The sequence below is a fragment of the Rhinopithecus bieti genome, unplaced genomic scaffold, assembly GCF_001698545.2.
Source record: "Rhinopithecus bieti isolate Rb0 unplaced genomic scaffold, ASM169854v2 scaffold_7901, whole genome shotgun sequence".
NCBI classification, from domain to species: domain Eukaryota; kingdom Metazoa; phylum Chordata; class Mammalia; order Primates; family Cercopithecidae; genus Rhinopithecus; species Rhinopithecus bieti.
This window is the reverse complement of record NW_016805596.1, coordinates 70,658-97,226: the sequence shown is the minus strand read 5'-3', so window position 1 is coordinate 97,226 and position 26,569 is coordinate 70,658. Positions and strand designations below refer to the sequence as shown.

The 26,569-nt window shown below is 59.8% G+C and overlaps 1 protein-coding gene across 1 annotated transcript in view; it reads right to left on the bottom strand.

Annotated features, from left to right (window-relative positions):
- Window positions 1-23,926, bottom strand: part of REXO1 (RNA exonuclease 1 homolog) — a 27,750-nt gene extending 3,824 nt beyond the window's left edge. The window contains exons 1-6 of the mRNA XM_017872982.1: window positions 23,872-23,926; window positions 22,879-22,921; window positions 5,652-7,393; window positions 4,490-4,594; window positions 2,611-2,824; window positions 531-694 (exon numbers count right to left, since the gene is read on the bottom strand). Of these exons, the coding sequence (XP_017728471.1) occupies window positions 531-694; window positions 2,611-2,824; window positions 4,490-4,594; window positions 5,652-7,393; window positions 22,879-22,909 (2,256 nt within the window). The 5' untranslated portion in view covers window positions 22,910-22,921; window positions 23,872-23,926. The remainder of the gene's footprint in view (window positions 1-530; window positions 695-2,610; window positions 2,825-4,489; window positions 4,595-5,651; window positions 7,394-22,878; window positions 22,922-23,871) is intronic.
- Window positions 23,927-26,569: the final 2,643 nt, after the last annotated feature.

Below are 26,569 nucleotides of genomic sequence, written 5' to 3'. Positions count from 1 at the left end.
AAAAAAAAAACACCAACCAACCAACCAAAAAAAAAAAAACCACCAGAGCGGCCAGGCATAGTGGTTCATGCCTGTAATCTCAGCACTTCGGGAGGCTGAGGCGGGCAGATCATGAGGTCAGGAGATAGAGACCATCCTGGTGAACACAGTGAAACCCCATCTCTACTAAAAATACAGAAAGTTAGGTGGGCTTGGTGGCGGGCACCTGTAGTCCCTGCTACTCGGGAGGCTGAGGCAGAATGGCGTGAACCTGGGAGGCAGAGCTTGCAGTGAGCCGAGATCGCACCACTGCACTCCAGTCTGGGCAACACAGCAAGACTCCGTCTCAAAAAAAAAATTTAAAAAACCACCAGGGCATCAGGAGAGAAGGTGAAGGCTGTACTGCAGTGTGGAGCACGAAGGCCCCCAGGGCAGGGGCGAGGCTGGCCCTCCACAGGCTCCATGTGGCCAGGAGGGGCTGGGCCACCATAAGGCTGGGCCTCGGGGCTTGGTCTGGGGGTGGTGGTACTTGCCAAGACAGGAGGGGCTACCTGTAAGGATGGACTGTGGGCGATTCGCTTAGGGGTGATGGTGGTGGTAGTCTTGGATGCCATCCCCGACAACGTGCGTGTTTTCAGCTGCTGGCCGCCTGGTTCGGGGCTGTTGGAGGGCTGGCTGCCGCTGGCCGCAAGGGTCCTCTTGGCACCTGTGGGGACTGGCGGGGCACAGGGGGTATGGGCACAGTGCAAGTGGCTGCCCATCACCATGTGGCGGAGCACCAGGCAGCCGCGGCCACTCAGCGTCAGCAGCACGTGCATCTCCGCGTGCAGGGAGCCGGGCCGGGGCACGGGGCTGGGACTGCGCAATGACATCAGGCTCTAACTGCCTTCAGGCAAGTCCATCGAGGCAGAGGACACAGGTCAGGCTGTGGAGGCCGCTCAGGCCACGTCAGCGGTGGGGTGGTCCAGGCCTCTGCCACGTGTTCCAACCCCAAGCCCGAGGCATCGATGTCTGAGGGAAAGGCCCTGCTCCAGGACGGAGGACCAGAGGGTCTCGGGCACCCCCACCTGCTCATTGTGACCAGCGGCCTGCCCTGCCCTGTGGCCTCTGTGTTCTGTCTCGCCCTTTGATGAAGTCACAAACCAAAGGGAGGAGGCCAGGCCTGCAGGGGCTGTTTCGGAGGGCTGGCCACACGGGCAGCTGCAACCTGGGCATGTATGTCTGTGTGGCGGGGGGCTTCTGGACTAGGGGCTCAGCACCGACCCAGGAAGGGGAGCTGTGGGCAGGGACATCTGGCCCTCCTCTCAGAGCAACATCCCTCGAAACGCCATCTGGCCCCGGAAGGTGCAAGGGAGGCAGGCTGAGTCTGCTCATGCTACCGCGGGCCGCCCAGGAAGGAAGCAGGCTGCCCGCCAGGCTGGCACGCGCCTCTTGCAGTGGAGGATTTGCCCTTCAGGAATGGATAGAGACCCTCCAGGCTCCCTCGGCCACACGCTGGGGGCGAGCACAGGCAGCCACAGGAGTCCTCCAAGCCAGGTGAGCCTGCCCTGTGGCACTGCCAGCACTTGGGACGCCAGACTCGCTTCAGGCGGTGAGCCCCGAGGGCACTGTGACAGCTCAGCACCCACGACGGACCAGCAACAGGACAACCACGAGCACGCAGTCACCGACGAAAGTGTGTGGGGTCCCGGGATCAGCCCAACTCAGTGATTTCCCTTCTCTGGGGCTAAGGTCTCAGACGTGAGGGGCTCTGGGGAGGGGAGGTCAGAGTGGCCTGGAGAGCTTTCCCTAAGGAAGGCCTCAGTCCGGGTCCAGCACAGGAGGGCGGGGGATCCATGGGGTCTGCAGGGGAATCACCGGGGCTGGCCCTAAGGCCCTCTGGCCAGCGCCAGGGAGGCAGGGTCTCCAAACCAGCAGGCTGCTCAGAGTGGTCCTTGGACAGCAGCCATGCCCTCCCAGGGAGCTTGCCAGACACAAAGGTCCTTTCCCAGCCTCTAGACCAGAACCTGCATTTTTTAGGAGCCTTCTGGGGGACCCTCATCTGTGACTTGCCTCCAAGGATACTTCCTTGCTCTACAGACACCACTGATGTGAAGATGCAGGAAACAGGACAACCCCCCATGAAGGGTCCTGTCCACCTACCACTGAGGCCTGGCCAGACTTTCCACAAGACTCTAGGAGGAAGTGCCTCTCGGAGTAAAGGAAACACAGCCCCGCTCCTGCGAAGACGGTGCTCATTTCCATCAGAGGCCACGCCCCCCACTCACACGCCAGGCAGAAAGCCACACCTGCAGGAGCCTGCACCCCACCCAATGCCAGGCACCCCGACATGGCTCCCCATTCCCTGGCACCACAGGCTCAAGCCCTGGTTCAGCACAGTCCCCACCAGGCTGTTGGACTCCTAGTAACCCCAGAGCTGGGTCAGGGAAGGAAGGTGCTGGGCCAGGCCTCTTGCACCCCTCAACAGTCCCCATTTCACAGACAGGCAGGCTGAGAGCCCCAAGGAGGGCACCCAAAGTTGCCCCATGAGCAAATACCACATGGTTCAGGTGAGCTCAGAGACCTCGGGGTGCCCTCTCCTGCCCACATGCCAACGTCCCCCGGGCAAAGGCCTCCTCGACCAGCACTCACCTGCAGCCAGGCGGGGGTTGGGGACATGGGCGATCCTCCTCCTCTCGCCAGGGGCAGAGATGTGGACGGAGGGCGGCTTCTCCGCCAGCCTGGGGGGGACCTGCAGCAAGCTCACCGATGCCCTCTGCGCCTGCTGGGCCCGCAGGTAGCACACCTCCTGTGCCGTCGGGGGCCGGGCCGGGGGCACCACAGGACTCCTCCTTGGGGGCTCCGCCTGCATCACCACAAATGCTAAGGCCTGGCAGCACAGCAGGGGCACCTGGAGCAGGCGGCCCCAGGCAGGCTTGGGAGAGGGTGGCTGGAGCTCGGGGGACGGAGGCACCACCTCCTTGGCTACCTTCTGAGCTGCTGGGCACACTAGGGGGAAGCAGCACGGAGCAGTGGTCCTCAATGCCACGTGGCTCCAGGCTCCCCCACTCCATGTCTCCCGGTGCCCAGGCTGTGTCTTCAGCCCTGATAAGGCACGGGTGCGTGGGACTACCCCGATTAGACTGGCACTCCAATCCAATGCCACTATACCTAATCTTCCTCAAAGCCCCTCCTCTGGGGAGGCTCTGGGACTGGATCAACTTGGACTCTCCTGGCTGCTGGCCTGGGAGCCAGGCTCTCTTTCCTGCACTGCCTCGCTGCATCTGCACAGGGGCCTGACAAGCGCTACTGTCTCCGGGCTACAGAGGACACTGGGGCTCAGAGCTGGACAACTGGCCCAGGCCGCACACGGCGCAGCAGGCAGTCTGCGGGAGGTCACCTGGGGCTGCTGTCCCTGCTCTGACCCCCGCCCCAGCACTGTGGGCGATCTAACAGGAAGGGGCAGGAGCCAGTTCTCTCTGGGACTCGGGCAGCGTCAAAGATAAGGTGTCTTCAAAAAGCTCATGGAAAACGTGCACTGTGACGAAACTTGCATGGATTTCAAGTTTTTTGACCCAAAATAAACTGATACTAACTTGACGTAACATGTCTGAACCAGACGGAGTTTGAGGCACTAAAAAAAGTAAGACATCAGTTAGAACAGAGCCTCAGTCAGAGCACCAGGAGTTCTGCTAAAATCGAAGCGAATGTTAAGCATCAAATTTATGGTGAAACTTGGGTGGAAGAACGAATGGGGAGATCACTGATGCTTTACAAAAGTAAATCTCGTGATCAGTGAGCGGATCATGAGGTCAAGAGTTCGACACCAGACTGGCCAACATGATGAAACCCCATCTCTACTAAAGATACAAAAATTAGCCTGGTGTGGTGGTGGGCACCTGTAATCCCAGGTACTTGGGAGGCTGAGGCAGGAAAATCGCTTGAGCCCGGGAGGTGGAGGTTGCAGTGAGTGGAGATCGCGCCAGTGGGGTGACAGAGCAAAGACTCCATCTAAAAAAAAAAAAAAAAAAAAAACAAACGAGGGATGAACGCTGGGTGCGGTGGCTGCACACCTGTAATCCCAACACTGGGAGGCCGAGGCAGGAGGATCACTTGAAGGTCCAGGAGTTGGAAAGACCAGCCTGGTGACAGAAGCAAGAGCCCCTTATTTTTTATAAATTTTTTTTCTTTTGGAGACAGAGTCTTGCTCTGTCACCCAGACTGGAGTGCAGTGGTACAATCATGGCTATTGTAACCTCTGCCTCCTGAGTTCAAGCGATTCTCCTGCCTCAGCCTCCCTGGTAGCTGGGATTACAGGCACCCGCCACCACGCCCAGCTAATTTTTGTATTTTTAGTAGAGATGGGGTTTTGCCATGTTGGCCAGGCTGGTCTTGAACTCCTGACCTCAGGTGATCCACCCACCTCGGCCTCCCAAAATGCTGGGATTACAGGCATGAGCCACCAAGCCCGGCCAACCCTGTCTTTAAAATATAAAAAGGCCCCTGCTGGCCTGGCCTCTGTGGACCTTACCTCCTGGCCTTGCTTGGAAAGGTGGGAGATCCTCCTCTTCTGCCCGGGGAACAGAGTGGTCAGACCCGAAAGCCCCTTCTCCTCGCTTTTCTCTTCCTTGGGGGGCTAAGACACACGTCCGTCCGTCAGCATGGGTCTGCCCTCCCCACCAACACCAACACACCCCAACCTCAAACCGCCCCGGGCAAGTGGGGAACGGCATAGCCCAGCCCCCAGGCACAGCAGCTGAGGGATCAGGGCCACCAGTCCCTGGGCTGTGTGTGGGTGCAGTTGGGGTGGGGGGGCGGCGGGCAGGTGTCCCATGTTCTGCAGACGCCCAAGGCTACCTCTCCTGTGCGCCCAGGGCCCCGGCTTGGAGACCCCAGGCCGCAGAGTGAAAGCACACTGGGAAAGTGAGGCCCCAGGGCGCGCCAGCTGCGCGGGCTGAGCACTTGGGCTCAGTCTGTGTGGAGCGAGCTCCCCCTGGTGGCCAATGTGGAGACACTGGGCCAGGAGACCCAGGGGTCCAGAGCTGGCCCAGGAACGCAAGAGCGCCGCACATTAGGGGTAGGGAGGATGGAGGGGAGGAGAGAGGGGCAGGAGGGGATGAGGAGGGGACAAGGAGAGGAGACAGAGGAGCTGGAAGAGAAGAGATAGAGATGGGGGTGGGAAGGGAAGGGAGAAGAGAGGGAGAAGGGAGGAAAGGGGAGAAGAGGGGAGGGGAAAGGGGCTAGAAGGGTGTGCCGGAGGTGGGTTCCCCTGAGGTGGGTGGGTGGGCCAATATCCCCCTGGCGGTCAGTGGGAACAGATTGTGTGCACATGGCCACAGGAGCCTGGCTGGTGGCCCGGGGCCAGCACCCGCTCTGGGTGTGTGAGGGGCAACAGGGCCGCCCGGGCACTCCTGAGCTCCTGAGATTTCAACAGGCTCAGGGGCCAGCATGGAGGAGCTGCCTCCACCCCATGCCTCCGAGCCAGCTGGAAACCACTCGGACAGAACATCCCTCACCAGGCCCTGGGTTCTGCCTCGCCTGAGCCCAGCCCGAACACCCGTGCCCTCACCTGCCAGGCTAGCCGGCCTCTGTCCTCCGCCCCTGAGCCCAGCCCGGGCACCCGTGCCCTCACCTGCCAGGCTAGCCGGCCTCTGTCCTCCGCCCGAGCCCAGCCCGAACACCCGTGCCCTCACCTGCCGGGCCAGCCGGCCTCTGTCCTCCGCCTTGACGCTGGTGGACTCGTTGAAGATGCGCAGGCACTCCTCCATGGGGTCCGAGTCAAAGTCCACCTCCTTCTCCAGGGCCGAGTAGTCCACATCCACCCCCGCGCTGGAGGAGGACGAAGAGGAAGACGGTGCGGGGGAGGGGGGCGGGGAGGCCTTGAGCCGCTTGGGCGGCCCCCGCGCCTCCGGGAAGCCCAGGCTGGAGTCCGAGTCAGAGTCTGAGTCTGAGCTGAGGCTGGGGAGGGCAGGGGGCCACACGCTCGGCACCCCCGGCCCTACAGCCTCGTCCTCACTCTCATCTCCAAAGAGGTCGGCGTGGCTCAGGGCCCGTTTCTTCAGTTTGGGAGCGTCCTGGGAGGCGCCCTCGTCTAGCGAGCGGGCTTTCCGCTCCACCAGCTTCCCCGACGGGGCCTTGCTGCTTTTCCTGTCGGGGAGCTGGAGGGGGTGGGGTGGGCCTCTGCTGGCCACCGGTCGGGAGTCCCCGCTTGTGGGGCTCGGCCTCCGCGCTGGCCGGTCAGGCCGTCCTTTCCCTGAGCTGGCCACAGGAGTGGCCGAAGATGGCTTCTTCTTGGTCCCTTCCGGTCGCTCTGCCTTGCGCCGGGGGCTGCTGGCCTGCGGGCCCTTCTTGTCCGCACGGGGCTTCTCTGCAGGCCGCCCTCGGCCCTTATCCTTGGTCTTGTCCTTCCTCTGGGTCCCGTCTTTGCAGCTGGGGGCAGGTGGGGTCCCGCTTTTCTTCTTCTTGGGTTTTCCCTCCTTGGGGCAGCCCCCATCCTGTGAGGCCTGGACCTGGGCTGGGGAGCCGGGCTTGGCTGGGGGTGGCTGGAAGTCCCCCACGTCGCACTGCACGGCCGTCTCCTTGGTCTCCCGCAGGCCGCCCCCCTCGGCCTCCAGGCCCTCTTTGGAGGGTGGCTGCCCGGTGGCCTTGCTCTCAGGGTCAGCCCTGGCTTTGGGGGTGCTGGCCGTGGTGGGCTCGCTACCTGGGGCTGTGGTAGCCTCATCTTCTGAGTCTGAGAACCTCGCATCGCAGCTGCTTAAGGGGTCAAAGGGTTTTTTGGGAGCAGGGGTGTGGGGCTCACTGCTGCGGGGGCCCCGGGGTCGCTTCGCAGCCCGCTCGTCCCGGGAGCTGGCCCTGCTGAGGTGCCGGGCCGAGTAGTTGGAGAGAGGGTCATACTCCAGGTCTGTGGGTGGCCTGGAGTTGTCCACCACATACTTGCCACTGGGAACAGGGCGGCTATGCCGCCGGGGCTGGCTCACAGCCTTGGGGACGTATTCCAGGGCACCACCGCCCCCTCCGCCTCTGCCCTGACCCCTGTCCAGGGACGCCAGCAGGTACTTGCTGCCCGACTCGGCAGGGGTGGCCAGCGGGGTGGGCTGGTAGCCAGTATCAGGACTTAACAGGCCATGGCTGCTGGGGCTGTAGTCGAAGGCCAGGGGGAAGGCATCCTCGTCCAGGCCCACTGTTGGGCTGGCGTTGGGGCCACAGGGCGCCAGGGCGGGGGCCTCGGCGGCGCGGTGCTCACGGGCCGTCTCTAGCAGCTCCCGGTAGCGCCGCTGCTCCAGCTCCACCTCACTGCGCACGGCCTCAATGGCCTGGTTGACCAGCTCCAACTCCAGCACGTCCGGGCGCGGCTCCTCCCCCAGGCCCAGGGTGCCATTCTCCCTCTGTGAGGGGGGTTTGGGCAGCTCGGGGTTGTAGGGGTCATAACCCAGTCCTGAAGGGAAGAGAGAGCATAGTCGTGACCAGCCTGCCAGAGAGGAGCCTGCAGCGTGGGGGCGGCCCCGGCCCCAAACTGCAGGGAAGGGAAGAGACCCACCTCTGAAACCCATCGTGCACTGGCGCCCGCCAAGGCTCTGGGGTGCCCAGCTGGGTGCAGACCATGGTGCCATCTCAGGCCCTGTGCAGGGCCCCGCCCTGCCCCTGACCGATGGGCACTGGATGGACCTGGGCTGTGTGACACACAGCTCCATGGGTCCTGGAGGCTCCCTCACACGGCTCATGGAATGTACACAATGACCATGGCGGGGTGGACACTCGACAGGCTGGAACTCCGTGGGGCAGGCGAGTGTGGAGCTCCCAGCATTCAGGGTGCTGGGCTGAGGCAGGACTGGAATGGGCTGACAACCACAGCCTGATGGTGGACACAGGCGAGCCCTTCCTCGGCCAACACGGCCCCACCCAGCCAGCAGTGTGCCTGCGGTGTGGCAATGGCGCGCCTGCGGTGTGGCAATGGCGCGCCTGCGGTGTGGCAATGGCGCGCCTGCGGTGTGGCAATGGCGCGCCTGCGGTGTGGCCAATGAGTGCTGCCTGCGGATGTGCGCTGTGGTCGCGCCTGTGGTATGCTGCCAGTGTTCCTGCAGTGTTGGGCAGCAGTGTGGCAGGTGGTGTGCCTGCGCCTGTGCGCGGGTGGTGTGCCTGCGGCTGTGGCCGGGGGTGCGTGTGCCTGTTGGTGTGGCGGTGGTGTGCCTGCTGGGTATGCTGCCAGTGCTTTCCTGCAGTTCGCTGGCAGCAGCTGGCGGTGGTGTGCCTGCGTGTGGGCCGGTGGTGCTGCCTGGTGGTGTGCCATGCTGGCAGTGATGTGGCTGTGTGTGCGCAGTCGTGCCTGCAGGTGGCTGCCGGTTGTCCTGTGGGTATGCTGCAGATGCTTCTGCAGTGTGGCAGCCAGTGCTGGCGGGGTCGTGCCGCGGTGTGCGGTGGTGTGGCCTGCGTTGCGGGTCCCCGTCATGTGGTGCCTGCCTGTTGGGTTGTGGCGGGTGGTGTTCTGTGGTATGCTGCCCAGTGTTCCTGCCAGTGGTGCAGCGAGCCTTGCTGGCGGTGGTGTGCCGTGCGGCTGTGCGGGGTGGTGCTGCTGCTGGTGCTGGCCCATGTGGCGCAGTGGATGTGGCCTGTGGTGTGCGCAGCTGTGCCTGCCCAGTGTGGGGACCTGCCCGTTGTGCCTGTGGTATGGCTGCCAGTGTTCCTGCATGTGTGGCAGCAGTGTGCCAGGTGCGTGTGCCTGTTGGATGTGCCTGTGGTGGTGGCGGGTTGGTGCTGCCTGCCGGTGTGGCCGGCTGGTGTGCTGTTTTGGTGTGGCCGGTGGTGTGCTGTGGTATGCTGCCAGTCGTTCCTGCCCAGTGTGGCAGCAGTGTGGCGGCTGGTGCCGCTGCTGGTGTGGCGGTGGTGTGCCTGCCGCTGTGGCAGTGTGGCTGCGGTGTGCCTGCGGTGTGGCAGGCTGGTGTGACGGATGGTTGTGACGCTGGTGTGCCTGTGGTGTGCCATGTTTGCAGTGATGTGGCCTGTGGAGTGTGGCAGTGTGGCCTGCAGTGGTGGCTGAAGGTGCCTGCTTGTGGTATCTGCAGGTTCCTCCAGTGCTGGCAGCAGTGTGGCGGTTGGTGTGCTGTGGTGTGGCGGTGGCTGTGCTGTGGGTGTGGCGGTGGTGTGCCTGCGGTGTGGCAGTGTGGCTGCGGTGTGGCTGCGGTATGGCTGCGGTGTGGCAGTGTGGCTGAGGTGTGGCAGTGTGGCTGAGGTGTGGCAGTGGTGTGCCTGCGGTGTGGCAGTGGTGTGCCTGCAGTGTGGCAGTGGTGTGGCAATGGTGTGGCAGTGGTGTGGCTGTGGTGTGCCATGTGGCAGTGACGTGGCTGTGGTGTGGCAGTGTGCCTGCGGTGTGGCAGCGGTGTGCCTGCAGTGTGGCAGCGGTGTGGCTGTGGTGTGGCAGTCACGTGCCATATGCCCGGCGGGGGTGAGCTCAGGGCTCTATCCCACAGGCTTTCTTGCCTCTAGGAACATTCACTGGGCTGTGCCTGTCCTACAGAAACGGAGATCACAGAAGTGGCCATGGCTGAGCAGGGCCGGGGGGATGGGGACATGCCCAGTTGATGGGCCACCCCGCAAAATCCACAGTAAGACTTTTTTTTTTTTTTGAGACAGTCTCTCTGCTGTCCAAGCTTGAGTACTAGTAGTGGTGCGATCTCAGCTCCCTGCAACCTCTATCTCCCAGGTTCAAGCAACCCTCCCGCCTCAGCCTCCCAAGTAGCTGGGATTACAGGTGCCCGCCTCAGACTCCTGAGCAGCTGGGATCACAGGTGCCTGCCACCAGCCTCCCGAGTAGCTGGGATTACAGGCGCCCATCACCAGACTCCCAAATAGCTGGGATTACAGGCGTGTACCACCACACCCAGCTAATTTTTGTATTTTTAGTAGAAACGGGGTTTCACCATGTTGGCCAGGACGGTCTCGATCTCCTGACCTCAAGTGATCCACTGCACCTGGCCTACTTTAAATAATTTTTTTTTCTTTCTTTTTTTTTATGATATGGAGTCTCGCTCTGTTGCCCAGGGTAGAGTGCAGTGGCGCGATCTCAGCTCACTGCAAGCTACGCTTCCCGGGTTTATGCCATTCTCCTGCCTCAGCCTCCCGAGTAGCTGGGACCACAGGCGCCCGCCACCTCGCCCGGCTAGTTTTTTGTATTTTTTAGTAGAGATGGGGTTTCACCATATTAGCCAGGAAGGTTTCGATCTCCTGACCTTGTGATCCGCCCGCCTCAGCCTCCCAAAGTGCTGGGATTACAGGCTTGAGCCACCGTGCCCGGCCAAATAAATTTTTTAATTTTAAAATTTTTTGTAGCTGGGCGCGGTGGCTCAGGCCTGTAACCCCACCCAACATTTTGGGAGGCCAAGGCAGGTGGATTACTTGAGGTCAGGAGTTCGAGACCAGCCTGAGCAACATGCAGAAATCCCATCTCTACTAAAAATACAAAATTAGCCAGGTGTGGTGGCTCATGCCTGTAGTCCCAGCTACTCAAGAGGCTGAGGCAGGAGAATTGCTTGAACTCGGGAGGCGGAGGTTGCAGTGAGCCAAGATCATGCCACTGCACTCCAGCCTGGGCAACAAAAGCAAAACTCCATCTCAAAAAAAAAAAAAAAAAAAAAAAAAATTGTACAGGTGGGATCTCACCATGTCGGCCAGGCTGGCTTTGAACTCCTAGACTCAAGCAGTCCTCCAACCTCAGCCTCCAAGATAGCTGTGACTATAGGCACGAGCTGCTGTGCCCTGCTTAAAGCACCCGGCTGAACTGTCTTCCCGGGGGGGCAGCTGGGAACACGTGACTTACATGTTATTCACGTGGCTCCAGGGCACATTCTAGGAGACCCTCACCACCTCAATGCCACCCACGTCAGCACAGAAACCTCAGTGCCACCCACGTCAGCACAGAAGTCGGAACCAGAGGAACCTCACGTGGGGACAGGCTGAAGGAGTCTAAAGAAAACGAGCAAGTGGAGCCCAATATTCCAGCAAAGGAATAAAAACCAAGTTCAAATATTTACTCCAGAAACTCAGAAGTTGACCATTAGAAATTCTACTGAGCACGGCCAGGCACAGCAGCCCACGCTGATCATCTCAGCGCTTTGGGAGGCCGAGGCGGGAGGACACTCCTTGAGCTCAGGAGTTTAAGACCAGCGTGGATGACACAGATCCCATCTCTTTAAAAAATGCTTAGAAATAAGCTGAGCAGGCCGGGCGCGGTGGCTCAAGCCTGTAATCCCAGCACTTTGGGAGGCCGAGATGGGCGGATCACAAGGTCAGGAGATCGAGACCATCCTGGCTAACACGGTGAAACCCCGTCTCTACTAAAAAAATACAAAAAACTAGCCGGGCGACGTGGCGGCGCCTGTAGTCCCAGCTACCCGGGAGGCTGAGACAGGAGAATGGCGTGAACCCGGGAGGCGGAGCTTGCAGTGAGCTGAGATCCGGCCATAGCACTCCAGCCTGGGTGACAGAGCGAGACTCCGTCTCAAAAAAAAAAAAAAAAAAGAAATAAGCTGAGCATGGTGACGCACACCTGTGGTCCTAGCTATGTGGGAGGCTGAAGTGGGAGAATCACTTGAGCCCAGGGGCTTGAGGCTGCAGTGAGCCAGGACTGTGCTTCTGCACTCTGGCCTGGGCAACAAAGCAAGACCCCAACTCTTAAAAAAAAAATAAAGTTCCACTGAATGTAATTCCAAAACATCTCGAAACGTCTCTAAAGGTCAATACGTCTGATCCTCTGGAGTTGGCAGGAAACGGTGCCAAAGACGCCTGCGTCCTAATTCCTGGAACCTGCAGATGGTACATCCCCTTAGATGGCAAAAGGGGCTCTCGATGGGGTGAAATCTCCCTTGCCTGTCGCTGAGGGGGCCATGGACAGGCCGAGATCTCGCAGAGCAGTTTTGCAACCATCCCATGCAGCTTCAACACCACCACCTTGAGACTCAGAATCCTCAGAACCCGTGCCATAGACAGACTGCACAGGGCAGAGGTACAGATGCGTCTGGTGCAGCCTTCACTGCAAAAACACAACAATAAATAACACAGAAGATGACCTAGAGGCCTGAACGCAGGTCACCTGGGGTTAAGGGGGAGGCGTGCGCCCTGCGGGGACCTCCAAGTCACACTGCTACAGGGAAGAAGGGGGCAAGGAACGTTGCACACTCTTGCCTTTGAAAAGCAACTCCACAAACGCAGCGAGATCAAAGATTCCAGCAAAGGCGCAGCCAGGCCCACACTAAGCCTGCAGTCCCACTGGGTGCAGGAAAATGCAATTTGGCCTTAATTTATGCTGCACCCAATGCCGACTGCCAAGAGGGACGTGAATGCTGACACATGTCCCCAACAGACTGATAAGGAGCAAGCCGTGACACCATGTAGCAAAAGGCAACGGCCCCACGGGAACCTGCCCGCGCCAAGATGCCGCTTGGCTCTGACTTGATTCTGACTGAACATGCAGCTTGTCTGAAGGTCAGGCCTCAGGTGTGTTTCTTCCACTCACAAAACCTGCGTGCCCTTCGGCCTACCTGGAGATCGACCCCTACAGTGCGCTAAGACCTCCGTGCAGAGAAATGGCTGGACACAGCCAAGGGGAGGCAGGCACAAGATCTCCCACTGTGGATGATGCAGAGAACAGCAACAGAACTGGAGGCTTCTCCTAGGGCCCCCACCCACCCCGCCTCGGACCCCAGCAGCCATAGGAAAGAAATGGCTGGCTTCTGCCCCGCGGTGGTTCACACCTGTAATCCCAGCACTGCGGGATGGATCCCGCATTCACCCGCATCCAGCCAAGGCGGGTGGATCACCAGAGGTCGGGAGTTCAAGACCAGCCTGGCCAACATGGAGAAATCCCGTCTCTGTTAAAAATACAAAATTAGCTGGACATGGTGACCCACGCCTATAATCCTAGCTACTCGGGAGGCTGAGGCAGGAGAATCGCTTGAACCCGGGAGGCGAGATTGAGCCACTGCACTCCATTCTGGGCAGTAAGAGCGAAACTCCGTCTCAAAAAAAAAAAAACAAAACAAAAAACAAAAGAAAAGAAAAAAAGAAATGGCTGGTTTCCCAAGCTGCTCCCCCGTGGTTTCCCACGCTGCTCCCCCGAGACACACCCACCAGCAGAACAAAAGCCTCCCCAGGCAAGTTCCCATCCTAATCGCTGGGACCCGTGGCCAGGCCCACCTCACTCAGTCAGAGACTGAAGGTGTGACTTGAACGAAGGACCCTGAGGTGGGCGAACATCTTGCATTATCCGGGGACCCAATGTCCTCGCAGGGTCCTTTAAAGGGGGAGGTGGGAAGGTAAAAGTCAGAGAGACCAGAAGAGGTTGTGCTGTGGCTGTGAAGGGGAGGAAGGGGCCCTGAGCCGAGGGAGGCAGGTGCCTCCAGACGCTGGGAAAGGCGGACACTGACTCTCCCCTGCAGCCTCCAGGAGGCCCAGCCCTGCCCACAGCTTGACTTGAGCCCTGCGAGGCTGATTTGGACTTTCGAGCCCAGCGCTGAGACACTGTGCTGCTTGAAGGCCATGGGGAACAAACACAGCCTCATTTGGTGATGAAAGTGCAGTGGAGAACATGCTGCCCACTGCCTGTACCTGTGAAGGCGGAAGGCCCCTCCTCTTCCCAGGAACCCTGCAGGGACAGTAGGAGGCCAGGACTCTGAGGCTACTGAGGCTACGGAGGAGGTGGGAGGGCTCACTGCAGGCAGCTGCCGCCTTTCCCTTGAAATCACATCAACATTGTGCCCATTTTAAAGATTACGTTTAGGGGCCAGGCGCGGTGGCTCACGCCTGTAATCCCAGCACTTTGGGAGACCGAGGCGGGTGGATCACCAGGTCAGGAGTTCGAGACCATCCTGGCCAACATGGTGAAATCCTGTCTCTACTAAAAATACAAAATTAGCCAGGCATGGGGACACGCACCTGTAATCCCAGCTACTCAGGAAGCTGAGGCAGGAGAATCGCTTGAACCCAGGAGGCAGAGGTTGCCGTGAGGCGAGATCACACCACTGCACTCTAGCCTGGCGACAGAGCAAGACTCTGTTTTAAAAAAAAAAAAAAAAATTACATTTAGGGCCAGGCTTGGTGGCTCAAGCCTGTAATCCCAGCATTTTGGAAGGCCAAGATGAGCGGATTGCTTGAATTCAAGACCAGCCTAGGCAACACGGCGAGACCCCATCTCTACAAAAAATACAAAAAATTAGCTGGGTGTGGTGATTGCGTGCCTGTGGTCCCAGCTACTTGGGAGGCTAAGGTGGGAGGATCTTGAGCCTAGGAGGTCAAAGCTTCAGTGAGCTGTGATCACACCACCACCTTCTAGCCTGGGCAACAGAGCAAGATCCTGTTTCTAAAACAAATAAAATTAAGTAGCATTTAGACAGGACGACGGATCCATGTGTCTGTTCTGGACCACCCAGAACTCTGCGCAACTGTGCGCAGAGCCATGAGGTACAGTCAGGCAGGGGAACATCACACAGAAGCCACAGATGGGGCAGCCAGGCTCTTCTTTGCCTGTGCCGTGCCACAGCTGAGGCATTTCCAGGAAACGTCACCCCACGTGCCCAGCAGGCGCAGAGGGGCCCACTCTGGCACCATCTCACAGCCGAGGACCCTGGGAGTCAGCAAGGGCACCCGACTGGGATCAGCAACGGTGGCTGCCGGTTCCTCTGCGTGAGAAGGGCCAGCTCCCAGGCCAGGAGGATGCTCCCGGCAGGGTAACGGCCGGCTGGGGCTGGGTGTCAGCCCCCACCGAGGGGGAGGGCAGTGGAGGCCAGCAGCACGCTCAAGGGCGCCCTGCCCTCCCAGCCCACTTCACTGAGGGAGGCTCCGGCTCCTCCCTGACCCAGCTGGCTGCAGAGCATGCCACCCCTGCCATCCGCCTGGTGAACAGGGCAACTAGTGCCAGCACTCCCCCAGCCCCGGAAGTCCTGGCTGCCCAGTGACGTGGAGAGTCCAGGCCAAGGCCACTGTGGAGTGAGCTGCAGAGATTCATGGGGGGGAGGTGACAGAGCACAACTACTGAGGAGGGGCAAGGCTGGGTCAGGGAGACACTGGTCTCTCCTCCCAAGGCTCCGGCTAACGGGGATGCAGAGAGGAGGAAGAGCCCGCCTAACGGGAAGGCTCTCCTCCCCAGGCAAGGGTCGGCAGCAGCGAGACTGGGCCCCAGGAGGGCAGGCCGCGGTGGAGGGGACTGAGGCATCTGAGGGGCTAAGGATAAGGGACTCCACTCAGGGGCTTCCACCTCCTTTCCCTGGACCCCAGGGCTCTAAGACACAGCCTGCAAGATCAGCCCAGGCCAGGGAGCCAAGAGTCATTGGCAATACACACACCAGTCAGCAGACACCCTCAGGCCCTTCCCAAAGGAAAGAAATTCAGACCTCCGGACATTGTGAACTCTGAAAGGAGAGACCATTTCCCCACCCAAAAGATGCTTTTGGAAGGTCTTGGAAGGAATAACACCTGCCTCCCAGGAGTGGAGCCAGGCCCCCAAGCAGAGGGCAGGACCAGGGACAGGTGCTAAGGGTCTAATCTGGGGAAGGTGGCCTTGTCTTTCTAACTAGAAGCCTGTGTGAGGACTTGTTTTGTTGTTCTGTGGAGACAGGCATTACCCACGCTGGAGTGCAGTGGAGCCATCATAGCTCACTGAAGCTGTGTCTCCCCGGCTCAAGCGATCCTCCCGTCTCAGCCTCACAAGTAGCTGGGGCCACCTGCGCGCACCACCACATCCAGCTAATTCTTTTCTTTTTTTGATAGAGACGGGGGCCTCACTGTAACTGCCAAGGCTGGTCTCAAACTTCTAAGCTCAAGCAATCCTCTCGCCTGGGCCTCCCAAAGCACAGCTTGTCTTACAAGGGCTATGAAACCTGCCCCAGCCTTCAGCCAACAGGTGGGAAGGAGCAGGGGCACCCGGAGGCCGGAGCGGCACACTCTCCAGAGGGGCTTTCAGCAGTTCCACTCCGGGGTGGAGGCTGCCATCACCTCCACAAGGGCTGCACCAAAAAGAAAGCAGGCACACTAGGCGGGTCCAAGAAGACCGAGGTCAGGATCTGCACCAAGGCCTCCCCTCCCTCTGGTTACTGGGCTCCCCCGCCCTGCAGCTGTGACCCGCTGGTGCTGGAAGGCAGAGTCCTGGCCTGGGCACTCCATCCAGGTCTGGGAGTTTCACACAGGAAGCTGCCTGGGGGTAAGCCATGGCTGCCTGCAGCTCAGAACAGGGGGCACGGGGTGCTGAGCCCCTGAAAGGTGACCTGAAGCTGGTACGCACCACTGCCTCCCTGGGCCGCCCTGTCCCACTCTGCCCGAGGGGGCTGGGGCTGGGTACCTGTCAGGACTGGAAAGGCCCCAGGGTGGCATCTACATGCCGCTGGGTGCCCTAGGAGCCCACCCGGGGGTCACATCTAAAGGCCAACTCGGCCAGGCGCCGTGGCTCACACCTGTAATCCTAGCACTTTGGGAGGCGGAGGCGGGCGGATCACTGAGGTCAGGACTTAGAAACCAGACTGGCCAACAAGGTGAAACCCTGTCTCTACTAAAACATACAAAAAAAAAAAAAAATTAGCCAGGCCTGGTGGCAGGCGCCTGTAATCCCAGCTACTTGGGAAGCTGAGGCAGGAGAATCGCTTGAACCTGGGAGGTGGAGGTTGCAATGAGCCGAGATTGCACCACTGCAGTCCAGCCTGGGCGACAGAGCGAGACTCCGTCTCAAAAAAAAAAAAAAAAAAAAAGCACCCAGCAGGCCCAGCCCCTGCTCCAGGAGACCGCTTGGTGGGCCCCAGAGGCCTCTCACTGCAATGAGGCATCAGCAGGACTGGCCCCTCCAGCCCAGGCAGTGGGCCCCGCACGCTGGCCCCAACAGGCCAGGCAGGAATCCCAGAAGGAAACAGACAGTCCCTCCTGCCTGGTGCTTAGCCGGACACTGGCATGACAGATAAGCAAGACTCCTCCCAACCTAGTCCCCAGGGGAGCCATCTGGGCGGCCTGATGCTTTGAAGATGGAAACAGGAGAGAGCATTCCCAAAACAGCCACAGTGGCAGAGGAGGACGCACGGGGCTGACCCTCGCGAAGCGCATGGCAGGGGCTGGTTGTGTCCATGAGAGAGCCCGCCCCATGATAGACCCCTCTGGGAAGAGGGGTCTGGAGGACAGCACCCCTGAAGCCCACCTCCTGTGTACGGCAGAGTAACCATAAGGTCCCCACAAACGGCCGTATGTCCACTCTGGGGGTCTCTGCTCCTAGGGCCTCCCCTCCCACCCTCACAGCGGGACGTCCTCCAGCCGCATTCCTGGACATGCAGGTGCCCGGGGCCCTCTACGCACAGCCCACTGGACAGGAACCCGCTGCTCAGAGGCAAAGGGACCAGCACTCCGCAGCCAGAGGAGGCCCACAGCTCCTGGACCACAAGGGGCAGGAACAGGGTACCTGGAGAGGGCTTCGAGGAGGGGTCCAGCCCATGCTGGGAGCCTGGACCTCCACCACCCAGCGGCTTCCAAGACCCTCCCTGAAACCCAAGGTGCCCCAGCTCTGCCCCACCCCCACACCAGACTCCGCCCAGATAGCAGAGCTTGCTGTGGAGGCTGGGCTGTGCCTGCAGCAGCAGCACCAGGGGTCCACCCCACGGCCCACAGGGTCCTCCTCCACCCCCAGGGCTGAAATCTGAGCCTCCCCTCTGCACCAAGGCATGGCACCCGCCACCTCGACAGTGCAGTGCCAGGGCTGCCCAGCAGGTGGAGTCACACAGCAGGGTCCAGGGGAGAAAAAGAAAAAGGTCCCAGCCTGACCGGGGACCACCAGCTCCGCTCTCTGAGGCGTCCTGGGCATTTATTCACCTCATGGGGTGGCCGTCCCCACGTGCCATGACTGGACGCGCTGCTATCCCAAGGTGTACAGCTCAAGGCTGGGGGACAGGGTCGGTAACCAGGACAGAGGTCAGCTGCCTTTCAAAACAATGTAGAAACAGGCTGGGCGCAGTAGCTCACGCCTGTAATCCCAGCACTTTGGGAGGTGGAGCCCGAGACCGAGGCAGGTGGATCATTTGAGGTGAGGAGTTTGGGACAAGCTTGGCCAACATGGGGAAACCCCATCCTTACTAAAACTACAAAAAACTAGTCAGGCGTAGGGGTGCCTGTAATCCCAGCTACTTGGGAGGCCGAGGCAGAAGAATCGCTTGAACCTGGAAGGCGGAGTCTTCAGTGAGCTGAGATGGTGCCACTGCACTCCAGCCTGGGCAACAAGAGCGAAACTCCATCTCAAAAAAACAAAACAACAACAACCACCAAAAACCGGCCGGGCACAGTGGCTCACGCCTGTAATCCCAGCACTTTGGGAGGTCGAGGCGGGAGGATCACCTGAGGTTGGGAGTTCGAGACCAGCCTGAGCAACATGCAGAAACCCTGTCTCTACTAAAAAAAAATTCAAAATTAGCCGGGCGTGGTGGTGCATGCCTGTAATCTCAGCTATTTGGGAGGCTGAGGCAGGAGAACCGTTTGAACCCGGGAGGCGTAGGTTGCGGTGAGCCAAGATCGTGACATTGCACTCCAGCCTGGGTGACAGGGCGAGACTCCTTTTCAAAAAAAAGTAAAAATAAAAATAAACTGAAACAGAAGGGTACAAATGGTAAAGGACAAGAACCGGAGGGGAGGGGCCTGACTGCCACCACAAGATGGGGCGGGGCCGGTGAGGCCTTCTCCCCTGTGCCTCTCCATCCCTGCCAAGAGCCCTCCTTGGCTGTGAGCCACTTCCATGGTCCACACAGAGCAAGTTAAGAGTCCAGCTCTCAGCCAGGCACAGTGGCTCACGCCTGCAACCCCAGCACTATGGGAGGCCAAGGCAGGCGAATTGCCCAAGCTCAGGAGTTTGAGACCAGCCTGGGCAACACAGTGAAACTCTGTCTCGACCAAAACACAAAAAACCAGTCGGGCGTGGCGGCGTGCTCCTGTAATCCCAGGTATTCGGGAGGCTGAGGCAGGAGTATCACTTGAACCCGGGCGGTGGAGGTTGCAGTGAGCTGAGATCACACCACTGCACTTCAGCCAGGGCGACAGAGCGAGACTCTGTCTCCAAAAAAAAAAAAATTCTTTTCTGTCCCCCAAAGCACATTTCCCAGTGGGTGTTTCCAGGGTTCCTGTGCTCCCCGTCACGCACAGAGGACTAAAAGCATCCAGGAGCCCTGCAGCCTCTCCCAGGGGCTCACAGAGAAGCTGGAGCGGGCACCTCTGCGGGGCACTGCCTCTCAGCCAGGGGTTCACATGTTCCGAGGATGGGTGCCGTGGCACCTAAGGAGGACCCCACACACCAGGGTGACTGCAAGCACGAGCTGTTTTTGTCACTTGGTGACCTGTGTGCAGGTGCTGGGGGCCGGGGGCGGGGGCGCTGGCTGACAAGGTGGGCCAACCCTGGCCCCATCATTCATTCCTCCAGCACATGTTCTCTTAATACCTGCCCAGGACCTCAGAGAGGGCACACAGCCTGCAGAGCGCAAAGGGTAGGGCCCTCCCTCCCTGTCTTGTTCACTTCCCCAAAGTCCATTTCCTCCAGGCAGCCCTCCAAGGTCCTCCCTGCAGAAGCAGCAGTGCCGGGCATGGTGCCTGGGATACAGAGGTGGAAGGCATGGTGGAGCCCTCACCTCACTCCGCCTCCTCGACCAGGGCACACAGGGCTGTGGTCAACTCGGACCTGCCCAGGCCCACTTCCATGGCTTTCAGATCCTGCCTCCCTGAGGCCTGCTCCTGAGGCAGTGCTGGCTCCTTTTTGGTCTCTGAGGGCCTCTGAGCCACCATGAGAGGAGGAGGGAAGGGTCTCAGAAAAACGGACTGTGACCTGTGACCGTTAACAGGGTGCAGATGGACCTATCGCCAGGACAAATGGACAGGCTGGGAAGCCACAGGGTGGGGATACACTTGGAGTGCACGCCGGGCCCACACCCCCAAGGACACGCTCCCGCCACCTTCCTGGTCCTGCCCCCTGCCAGGCTCTTCTGGGCACCCCAGGCTTGATGGAGTTGGCCCAGGGCAGGTGTCTGCAGAGATATGAGGAAGGAAGGAAAGTGGGAAGGAGAAGGAAACACTGACCCAGAGGCACAGGCCCCTCCGTGCCTGTGGCACATCAACTCTCCAGATGTGAGTCTCTGTGGGAACAGGAAGAGACTGCAGAAAGCCAAGAGTCGCATACTGCCCAACCACGGCAGCACTCCCAGGCTGGAGACACATGAGACAGCAGGTCAAAAGTGAGCCCCCGTCGGCCACAAGCCCCCAAGCAGCCCCAAGCCCATAGCATGAGAACATTCGAGGCTTTCAGTGGGCTGTCTCCATCCCCAGAGCCCACAGCCCTAATCCCACTTCCAGCCACAGGCAAACTCCTACTCATCCTCCAAAACCCAGCCCAGTAATTGTGTGCTTGGAAACACTTGCCCCACTCCCCTACAACTCCAAGTAACACCTGGGCCCACCCCACCTCACCCACTCCACTCCCTGCCACTCCCAGTGACAGCTGCCCTCTCTCCTGGACCCGGGCCCACACCACGTCATCCCCTCCACTTCTGTTTCCCGAGTCCCCTCAGCCTAGACCCACAGACATTGAGTCCAGATGGACCCAGAAAGGGCCTTGGAGGGCAACAGGACCAGCTCCTGGCTTTACAGAGAACACTGAAGTCCTGTGGAGTGTGTGTCCAGGCTCAGCCCACAGCTCGTCCCGAGTCCTCCCACAACCACTCTTTCCTGAGGCTGGAAGCAAGGGCAGGTTCCGGAACCCCGGCCTCCAGGCATGCAGCCTGTCATGGGACGGGAGGCGCTCTGTCCTTGCAGCCGTTCCCAAAAACTTCTCAGAGCCTAAGGAAGGGACAGCCCCGAAACAGCCAGTACACATGGGGCTCCTCCAAGGGTCCCCGAGGACTCGGCTATTAGCGGAGGAGGAGGAAAGGCGACGTGAGAGGTCCCCATGAAGCTCAGGGACCCCCAGGATTGCCCTGACAGGCTCCTGGCTCCCTGGGACCCAGGTGTCTCCTTCTACCCTGTTTATTTCCTTTTCAGGTTTTTGCTTTTTGTTCTGCAACAGATCATACCAACAGTCTACTCACTGCATGGACAGCGTAAGGAGCAAGCCACGGCCCTGCGCCCCCAGCGCTCCCCCAAAACCTGCCTGCTCCTCTCCAGGGACTGCTTTGCAGAAGGGATTCTGAGGGTGGGGAGGAGGGTGGAGGAGGACAGCGTTTCCTCATCAAAGTGAGGCCTGCTACGGCACAGCCTGCACGTTTCCTGTCACACTCAGATGCCACGACCCCATTGTGCACAAGAGCTCACGGAGGTTCAGGAAGCAACAGGCTCAAGGGGATAACGCCCAGCAGGTGGAGGCCGGAGCCTTCCTAGCGAGCTCTGCCCCACAGAAAGCCAAGCAAGATGCCTTCATTCCGGGCTGTGGTCTCCAGAGGGACAGAGGCCGGCCACTAGCACCTGCGCCTCAAGTCTGCAGTCCCTGGAGGAGACGGTAAAGCTGCAGAGGGCTCTGGGAGGTGCAGAGGGCTCTGGGAGGGGCAGGGGGGGCGGCTCAGACACCACAGGAGTCCCCGGAACCCCTCCCAGCTGGCACGCTTGTCCCTGCTGACCCCGGCCCCAGTGAGCTGCTCTGCCTCTCCTGTCTCAGGCTCTGGGGGCAGGGACGGTGCTTCTCAGGGCCTCTGCCTCTCCCTGTAGGCAGACCACCAGCTCAGCCATCCCTCTCGAAAACACAAAAACAGGCCCGGTGCAGTGGCTCACGCCTGTAATCCCAGCACTCTGGGAGGCCAAGGCAGGTGGATCACCTGAGGCCAGGAGTTCGAGACCAGCCTGGTCAACATGGTGATTTCGTCCTAAAAAAGAATACAAAATGGGCGGGCGCGGTGGCTCAAGCCTGTAAATCCCAGCACTATTGGAGAGGACGCAGACGGGCGGATCACGAGGTCACGCAGATCGAGACCAGAAGGGACATCCTGGCTTAACACAGTGAAACCCCGTCTCTACTAAAAAATACAAAAAACTAGCCGGAACGCAAGAAGAGCGAACGTGGCGGCCGCCTGTAGTCCCAGCTACTCGGCAGAAGGTGGAGACAGGAGAATGGCGTGAACCCGGGAGCGGAGCCTTGCAGTGAGCTGAGATCCGGCCACAACTGCACTCCAGCCCTGGGCGACATGAGGAGACTAAGATTGGAAGTAAGTGGAATGGAATGGAATGAGACGGGAATGGAATATGGAATGGAATGTGGAATGGATTATGCGAATGGTTGCCCCGTCCTCAAAAAAAAAAAAAAAAAAAAAAGATACAAAATGGAGCCAAGGCGTGGTAGCAGTCACGTATAATGCCAGCATACTTGGAGGCTGAGGCCAGGAGAATCAACTTGAATCAAGGAGGTCCGGAGGTTACAGGGAGCTAAGCTAAGATGGAGCCACTGTACTCCAAGAGCCTGGACAACAGAGCCAGATTCTATTGCAAAAAAAACACAAAACAAACAAACAAAAAACAGAAAGGAAACACAAAAACAGGCTGGGCCAGCAGACCAGCCTCCTCGTCCTCGGCACTGCCGACCCCAGGCCAGATCCCTGTCTGAGGGGCTGTCCCTGGCACTGAAGGGTGCTGAGCAGCGTCCCTGGCCTCCGCCCTTTCTGTGCCTGCACCCCCAAACTGGCAACCAAAACATCTGCAGACATCTCCCAACACTCCCAGGGTGCAGAACTGCCTGTCGGGATCCGTCACTGCTCTACTGAAGACCTAAGCAAAGAATCCTAAAATATGAATACCAAAACCAGTCGCGACGGACATGGCCCACACCTGGAGACAGGCTCTGGGCCCAGGAGCCAGGTTTTCAAAGCTGCCCAGGCACTCGGGAAGTCAGGTAAGGACCTCAGAACCTTGGAAAAAGCCCCCCCCCCAAAAAAAAACAGAATCCAACCTCACCTGTGAGGCTTCTCCTGTGGCTCTTCCGCATTCTCAGAGGTTTCTAAAACAAACATTTCCCCAAGTCAGAAAACAGTACCTTCCAAAGTCAAGCGCCCAGACACCCATGGCAACACAGACAGGCCCCCAGGCCCTGGGAACACAGACAGGCCCTGGGAACCCGGCGCTTTTCCCATCGCCATCCACCTGGAGGAGAGCTGCCAGCGCAGTCCTGCCAGCATCTGCAAGAAGGCGGCTGCTCCAGAAACCCCAGGCCCCTTTCCTCTAATCCCCTCCACGCAGGAACATCAAGAGCCACCCATCCTGTGGTGGGAGCATGGGCTGGGGTCTCCTCCTCCTCCAGGCCAGGGCAAAGCTTCAACCCCCAGCCAAGAGGGTCCCAGCTCCCCAGGGCCCAGAGCCGCAGCTGGACTCGCAGGCTCCCCGGCGAGCGCTGAAAAAGAAATGGCCTCAGCACCACTGGTGGTTGTCACCACTGGGGTCGGGGAAGCCCAGGGACGCTGCTCAACATCCTACAATGCAAAGAACGGCCCACCAGACAACAATCTGGCCCCCAATGTCCCTAGCGGCAACCATCCCTCCAGCAAGCTCCACAGCTGCCACTCTAGGCCAGGCAGGTGGCCCCATTGGTCCAACTGCCCATCTGCCACCTGCTGGTAAAATCACCCCCAGGTCCTCATACGCCCCGGCCAGGCCTGGGAAACCAAAAGAAAATACTGCCGGCTGTGGGGGTTCTCCCCCAGAGTCCGTTCCTTCCTGGACGCAGCTCACTGCGGATGAAAAGTCGCACCGAGGACAGCACACACTGTCAGGTCTCTGAAGTGGTCAGATGGCACCTTCACTGCCCCACGGAAACCCGGTTGTCACCCACCCACCAGGAGGCAGTGCAGGACGCAGCCAGTGGGAGTTCCCAACCCTCCTGCAAGGCCAGAGATGAAAACAAGCCACCCTCTGCAGCGAGGCGCAGTTGTTGGCCTCCTGCTCCCTTCTCACCTGACTCAGCGGCCTCAGAGTTTCCCAGGAGAGCCGGCAAGCCCTGCCAGATCAGTAGGATCCTGGGGCTCAGCTGCCTACGGGGGGAGGGGAGGCCGTCACCCTCACCAGACAGCCAGGCCTGCCTCAGGCCCATCCTTGGAAGGTTTCAAGTTCCCTCCTTCTGTTCCCAGCCCACAGAGGCTGGCAGCAGAAACGGCTGAGGAGGCAGGCAGGGCCCCGGCCCACCCACATCCAGCCCAGCACCCCCAGTCACCAACCACACGCACACAGGTGAGTGGCCTCCCAACGCTGGGCCTCGGTTTCCTCATCTGTCAACCGGGAAGAGCCATTCCCACTGCTGTTTGGGGGTCACAGGCAGAGTCCGCCCAGTACTGATGTGGCAGTGGCCAAGTCCAGACGTAGGCACCCCAGGGCCCATGTGGGGGGCCGCATCTGAAGAGCCAGAAGGAGGAGGATCCCTGCCCGACCCGACTCTGCTGGAAGGCTCACGAGATAGTGGGTACACGGCGGGTGGGCTTCAGGGCTCCCCATGTACCTGGAGCTGCTCCCTGAGCGCCTCTACCCAGGACCCCTGCCCTCTACAGATGCAGTTCTGCAGAGTCGCCTGGACCCCCAGCTGGGACGCCGCCAATGGCCCCATCCAGAACCACTGGCACTGGGCTGCCAGATCCTGAACCCGACTGCAGGACCCCTGAGGGCAGGAGCTGTGTACCCCGCACGCCTGCCCCGCACACACGCCTGCCCCGCACACACGTCTGCCCCGCACACATGTCTGCACCCACTTTGCAGTATAGGATGGCCCCTTCCCCAGGCCCAGGACTGTCCTGCTGGGGCCTGAGTTGGCCTGCGGTGCAGCACCAGCATCCCCTCAACGCAGCGCCCTCAGCCTCTGCCTTCCTGGAGGAAGCATCATCTGGGAGGGCATTCCTGCCAGAGCCACGAAGGCCTGGGCTGAGGCCCACTGTACCTCTGGAGAGCCCTCGGCTTCCCTGCAATCCTCCCCGTAAGGGTTCCCTCTCCTGGAAAACGTCATCCTGCCTCTCAGTAGGGCACAGACACTGTGAGATGCCGCAGGGAGAGCGGGGCAGTGGGCAGGGGCCTGGGCTCTGAGGTTAGATTGGAGGAAGGTGGGATCTAGACCTGCCCACTCCACAGAGACAACCAACACCCTCCCCTACCAACAGGCTGCAGCCAAGGCCCAGGCAGCAGACAGCGGCCACTGTGAAGAGAGTAACGCTCATTTACAACTCTCAAGGCTGGGATAGAACTCGCCCCTCTAGGCCGGGGCTGCATGTCCCTGCATCCCAGGGCTACGCGGTGCCCGCCATAAGGGCTGCTGGACCATCCCTCCAAGCCACCCTGGGCAGGTCCAGCTGGCTCTCAAATGGCTGAGCGGCCCAGCACGGTGCTTCACGCCTGTCGTCCCACCACTTCGGGAGGCTGAGGAGAGAGGATTGCTTGAGTCCAGGAGCTCAAGACCAGAGTGGGCAATAAAGTAAGACACCGTCTCGGCAAAAATTTTACACATTAGTGAGGTGTGATGTCACATGCCTGTGGTCTCAGCTACTCAGGAGGCTGAGCCAGGTGGAGCCCTTGAGTCGAGCTGCAGTGAGTTGTGATGGTACCACTGCACTCCAGCCTGGGCGACGAAGTGAGACCCTGTCTCAAAAATTAATTAATTAAATAAAATGGTTGAGCATGTCCAGGGATAAGAGCTCAGAAGGAAATCTGAGTCCTTCAGCTGTGCTGCTCAAGGTCGCCAATGACCCACTGAACCTGTGACCCAGGGCCCAGGAGCACCAGCCATCTTCTTGTTCCCGTTGCATATCCGCCAAGCCTCCCCAACCCTGACTGCCCTGGTACCCTCATCAGATGCTCTCTCCTCCCAGAGGCTCTGGAGGCTCCAGACCTGCCCTGGTCAGATGGTGGTATGGGCAAAACAAGTTCCTTGATAAGCCCCCATTTCCCCACCAGCAGCAAATAGCTCACAGGGTCACCATGCAGTGCGTGCCCAGCACAGAGCATGGCACCACAGGTGTCCCAGGGCTAGCTGAGGGCCTTTCACCTGAACCTCTGTCCACTCGCAATCCTGGGAAGCCAGCGTTCCTGTCTATCTCCTCTCTGGAGGCTGCTGCCCTGTCCACCCTGAAATCCCCTTGAGAGGACATGGCAAAGGCTAGATCACGCCAGCCTCTTCAAACCCCACAGAAAACTGGGCGTGTGTAAATCTGGAGGGTGGACATGGGACATGCATTCTCCCCTGGTGTTCTCAGAGGGCAGGCTGATGAGCATGTCACAGAAGAGCAAACAGGGTCAGAGAAGCCTCACGGTAAGGAAGATGGATCCTGCCTCTCTGCGGGGGAGGCAGCCTTCTACCAGACAGTAACAGAAAGCCCGACCACCCCACCAGAGATGGGAAAAGGAGTTCATTCTCACCAGCAGAAGGGAAATGCAGACACACCATGGTAAGAGGCAGGCAGCCGCATTTTTCCCATTGGAACGTGGGGCAGACAGGAAGACTACATCACCAAAGTGACCCTCAAAAATAAGCCTTCGGGGCCGGGCGCGGTGGCTCACGCCTGTAATCCCAGCACTTTGGGAGGCCGAGGCAGGTGGATCACCTGAGGTCGGGAGTTCAAGACCAGCCTGACCAACATGGAGAAACCCCGTCTCTACTAAAAATACAAAATTAGCC